The sequence below is a fragment of the Benincasa hispida genome, chromosome 8 (genome assembly GCF_009727055.1).
Source record: "Benincasa hispida cultivar B227 chromosome 8, ASM972705v1, whole genome shotgun sequence".
NCBI lineage: Eukaryota > Viridiplantae > Streptophyta > Magnoliopsida > Cucurbitales > Cucurbitaceae > Benincasa > Benincasa hispida.
This window is the reverse complement of record NC_052356.1, coordinates 64,851,216-64,855,878: the sequence shown is the minus strand read 5'-3', so window position 1 is coordinate 64,855,878 and position 4,663 is coordinate 64,851,216. Positions and strand designations below refer to the sequence as shown.

Genomic DNA, 4,663 nt, shown 5'->3' with positions numbered 1-4,663 from the left:
GAATGAGGTAGGTAAGGCAATATTTAATGAAATATATTAAGGCTCGAGAGTATTCTCAAGACTTTGAGAATCCAAATATCTCAAACACTTAGTTTATCTAGTAATTCCGTTTTCCTTTATCTTTCAATATGTTTGGGTTCTATTAGAGACTGTCTTTAGTTCTAACAATCATGTATTCAATTCTATAATATGGAAAGATTTTAATCATCTCACTTTAAAGTAGTCTAAAATCATTTAAATTTGCTTTACTGTCAAAGGAAAGAGGGAGGACAGAAGTGAACAACATTGAAGATTCATTCATACCATAATTCGTTTTCCCTTTCTACCAATACCGCTTTAAATGAGAAGCCGGCCAATGTCCCACTCGTCGTGTACGGGCGGGGTTTTGCCGAACAGCCAAGCAACCAAGACGGCTCAATGCGGCCACTTTGCCTCTTCTTTGTCCTTATTATATATTACTCAATACCACGGCTCTGCAGATAAATTCGAAGCAGTCACAGCCTCAACCATTCATCCTGTGGGCCATCTCTGTTCCTTCAGAAAGCTAATCATCAGCTTCTACAGCAAAAACAACTTATGGCAGTGGCCTTTTCCTTTTCCAATGGCTGCCTTTTGGTTTCCCACTCATTTTCTAACCATACAATCAACAAAATATTATAATTCTTCCTTCTTTTTGCTTTTTCTCCTTTTATCAACATTACAGTCTTACAGATGACACAACATGAAAAGAAAGTAGACTTAAATTTGTGTCAACTAGTGTCCATCAACCAGTTCAGAACGATTAACACGATGTTTGGTATATAAGAACAAGTTCATATACTGTCTTTTTACAAATGGGATTGTGAAACGCATTCCTCTGGTTTCATGTCTACATAGAGAACACGTTTTCAATAAACTAGAAACAAAGTTATCTTTGATGGTTCCATGAGCAATCTACAAAGATGTACTTACCGTATGAAAAGGGATTGTCAAGGGGAGAATCGAGCATTCAAAACGCGATTCTAGAAAAAGCTTATGATATTATAGATTATGGTCATGCACTTACAATAGTAGTTCTACAGCCGCTAGAATTATTTTTAGATACAACACTTTTGACATGTACGCTTTAATTTCCTTATTCTGAGAGAATATGGTTGAAACTCACTAAGGATTTTCCATATCGCTTGGACCAGTATGAGCATCTCCATTTAAGTCTTCCATCATCTCTTCAACTATTGTCCATCTGTTAGAGGTATAAATAAATTCATGACTAATAATATATTTACAGAAAACTTTTGGTTATTAGGAAATATGAGGAAAATTCCGTGTACCTCTCAAGAACAAACTTCCCTTCCTTGTACCTTTGGTATTTGTCGTGTGTAGTTACCTATTGAAGTGCAGCAATATCAATCTAGCAAACTAATACTCCAGTCAACAAGTCAACAGAAAATTCTTTCATAAAAACAAAAACCCACAGATATTTTCAGATACACACCGTAAATTATGCCATTCTAAACTCTAGCTTAATGTTTTCAGAATTTCAGGCAGACGAAAGGTGGTATCACATACATACACATGCATATATTAAAATCAACCCATCCTTTCTGGTAGAGGTAATAACGAAAAGATAATTTTTTTTTTTTTTTTTTTTTTTCAAACTCAGCATATTAACTGCTGCTTAAATGCAAACCTGCCTATTTAGCTGCTCAAGTTGAGACAGGCCCAGCAGACAGACAGCCAACCAGCCAGGCAGACATGAGTGTTTGCACCTTACCTTCCGTATTGCATTTACATCTATTTGTGATGACTTATTAAGCATATTGTTGTTTTCTATCTGTCCTTAGAAATGAATATTACATGTGCACTAAGCACGAATGAAGTAGTTTGTCTGTTATATTTTTCATTATTCATATTTAGAAATAGAAGTTGGTTGAAGATGCCCCCCCCCCCCCCCCCCCCCCCCCCCCCCCAGCTCGTCTTAGGCTAAAAATTATATTAAAAGCAGATTTAAAGCTGAGGTATGCCTGTGCTGGCTCCTTCCAAGAGATTTCTCTCTCTCTCTCTCTCTGTTTTTGGTTTATTCTAACTGGTCAGAACTCATGATATTCCAATATATTTTCTCGAAGTTTCCTCATTTGAAATAGAATAACATGTTATGATATCCATGAATCTATGTCCATTCTTTATAATTATTACTAATAATAATATGTTTGATACTTGAGGGCATCAACCAACTTCTGCTCACCTCATCTTGTTCCGGTGGATTGTCTTCATCTTCTAATTTTGAAAGTTGAAATATGCTAGAGACAGAGTTGATAACAGAACCACAAACTTAAATATACAAGTTATAGATCGCTCCTTTGACAGTTGAGCCAGTTCTTACGATTCTAACTACTGAACAGTCATCAGTTCTATTACAGAAGGTGTAAAACTGATCACTTCGCATAGATAGTGAGAGGAGAAAGCTTACATATTTCCATCCAAGAATTTGTCCACAACAGCAACAAAAGATATCTTCCACAGTGTGCATACCAGAAAGCATCAGCCTCTCCTCCTTGGGTCCAGATGTTATATTCACTCTGGCAAAAGGTAAAAGTATTTCAATTTATGTTAAATTATAGACGTGAGGCCAAAAACTGATCAAAGTAAGGTAATTTAAACTCAATTTTTGAATTATGAAGACTGCTTAAAAAATACTAGTAAAATCCCGAACCAATACCACATATATCTACATATAAATTTTTTCAATTACAGAAAACATATTTTAAAGGGAAATCAATCAAATCCCTCCCCCTCTTACAGAAATTATCATCAAATGGCGCCTCACAAATAATCTAAACATTTTTGGATCTGAAGCTGCACATGAAAATAAAATAAAAATAAGAACAGGGCCACTCACACATTGCTGAAAAGATATGCCTTCCCTTGACTGCAATTGAAAGTCTGGGACAAAAACCGAACCATAAAAGTTCATCAAAATCGGCAAGTTGATAGGAAATGGAAAAACAGAGCTACGCAAATAACATTATGTAAACAGCATTAAGATTAACCATCCTCAAGGATTTAGTAGGAAATTGATCGTAGAAATTATAATTCCAACTTAGCATTTGAGACTCAGTAGCATCAGTTTACCGCCAAGTGGTGACAACAGACAAATTTTAACCATGCAACCAAAATACGCTTGATGTTTCATGATCAATACTTGACTCAGAGCACAATTCGAAGCAAATACGAACGAAACATCAATTAAAGCAGCAACCCATGATAGAAAAAAGAAAACATAATGCCAATACAAGGCAAATCAATCCAAACCTATAATTCGAGGAGTAAATAAACCCCCGTTTTCGGTCATAATTGTTGAGAAATTCAATCCCCCAAATTCAAGAAACAAAACTGAAGCATGTATGGGAGAATCGGGAGGGGAAATAAAAGGGAAAAGGTGAAGAGTGAAAGTACCCGAGAGAGAACGTCATCGGCAAGAGCAACATTGTTGTTACAGAATCGGCATCGGTAAGACCTGCCTTCCAATTCAACGAGAAAAACCCTACCCATTAAAACCCTAGAATCCCAAATTGAAGACGTAACTAAGCTGCTCTCATAAAATTCATCACCCTCTCCTCAAGAGAAAATCAAAATAACGAACTTGAAAACATTCTCATGCGTGGTCGGTTTGCGATATGTCAGCAGCCGTTTCCTTTCAACTCCGGGAACCGCTGATTACCACTTCTTGCTTTCTTCTCCTTCTCTCTTCTAATTATGGGCTTCGGCCCACTCAATTATCCGGCCCAAACTCCTTTTTCTTTTATTTTTTTCAAGGGCTTTCCACGTAGACAGCCTTCTAAATAGCCGAATATTATACTTATGTCTACTTCATCCTAAAATGTTCAGAAAAAAAAATTCTTTTGGGCTTCTTATTTTCAAGAAAGTTATTGGGCTTTTACCTTTTAATCCTTCTACCAATTAAAAAATAAAAAAGGGAATTGTTTGACTTCCTATTCCCACACGCCCATTTAGGGAAGTTTATTATTATAGTACTAAGTTATTATAGTTGGGTTAGGATAGTTTGTGTTTGGGGTGTAGATTATTTTAATTTCGATTATAATAGTATGTGTTTGAGGTGTAAACTATTTTAGTTTGAGAAGAAAATAATAAACATTGTAGCAAATAATAAAAGAATGATGAATGTAAAATAGTAAAAACTGTAGTAAATAGTAAATACTATATAGGCAAATAGAGGTTTTGAAATAGTGTTGATGATAGTTAATTGGAGGTTTTGAAATAATTTTTACTGTAGCAAGAGATGGTTATTATATTTTAATTATAACCCTTGCTCCAAACGCCTCCTTAATGATTTTTAAACATTTTCAAACATTCATACAAAGAAATAAACTACCATCTCATTGCAATTGACTAGCATTTTGTTCGCGGAATGAGGAAAAAATTTTCAACGATTTTGGATCTTCTGACCGTCGCCGTAAAAAACCTAGGGTTTCTACATGTTTTGAATAACGGTCGCACATCACCATCGCCCCTCCTCTATATTGATTCCTCTACACCCCATCGCCACACCTTACCTTCACACCATCCACAAAAATAACTATTGATAGATTAACCACAGTGTGGTAAAAGGTAAAAATTGATGAAATCTTGTTCAAATTGAAGTTCTAACATTTTGTTTAAATGA

At 35.4% G+C, this 4,663-nt stretch overlaps 1 protein-coding gene across 1 annotated transcript; it reads right to left on the bottom strand.

Annotated features, from left to right (window-relative positions):
- Positions 1-999: 999 nt before the first annotated feature.
- Positions 1,000-3,596, bottom strand: LOC120082432 (protein yippee-like At5g53940). The gene is made up of 5 exons (XM_039037596.1): positions 3,436-3,596; positions 2,879-2,922; positions 2,450-2,558; positions 1,311-1,366; positions 1,000-1,222 (listed from the first exon to the last, which is right to left on the bottom strand). Exons 1-5 carry the CDS (start codon positions 3,529-3,531, stop codon positions 1,144-1,146), a joined length of 384 nt encoding a protein of 127 aa, XP_038893524.1. The 5' UTR covers positions 3,532-3,596; the 3' UTR covers positions 1,000-1,143.
- Positions 3,597-4,663: the final 1,067 nt, after the last annotated feature.

Excerpts from the sequence above, each read along its gene's own strand:
- LOC120082432 (XM_039037596.1), bottom strand. The coding sequence starts at position 3,531 with ATGGGTAGGGTTTTTCTCGTTGAATTGGAAGGCAGGTCTTACCGATGC. Across the intron at positions 2,923-3,435 it reads CCGATGACGTTCTCTCTCGG|ACTTTCAATTGCAGTCAAGG; the intron begins GTACTTTCACTC and ends TTTTTGTCCCAG. Across the intron at positions 2,559-2,878 it reads GCATATCTTTTCAGCAATGT|AGTGAATATAACATCTGGAC; the intron begins GTGAGTGGCCCT and ends ACCTTTTGCCAG.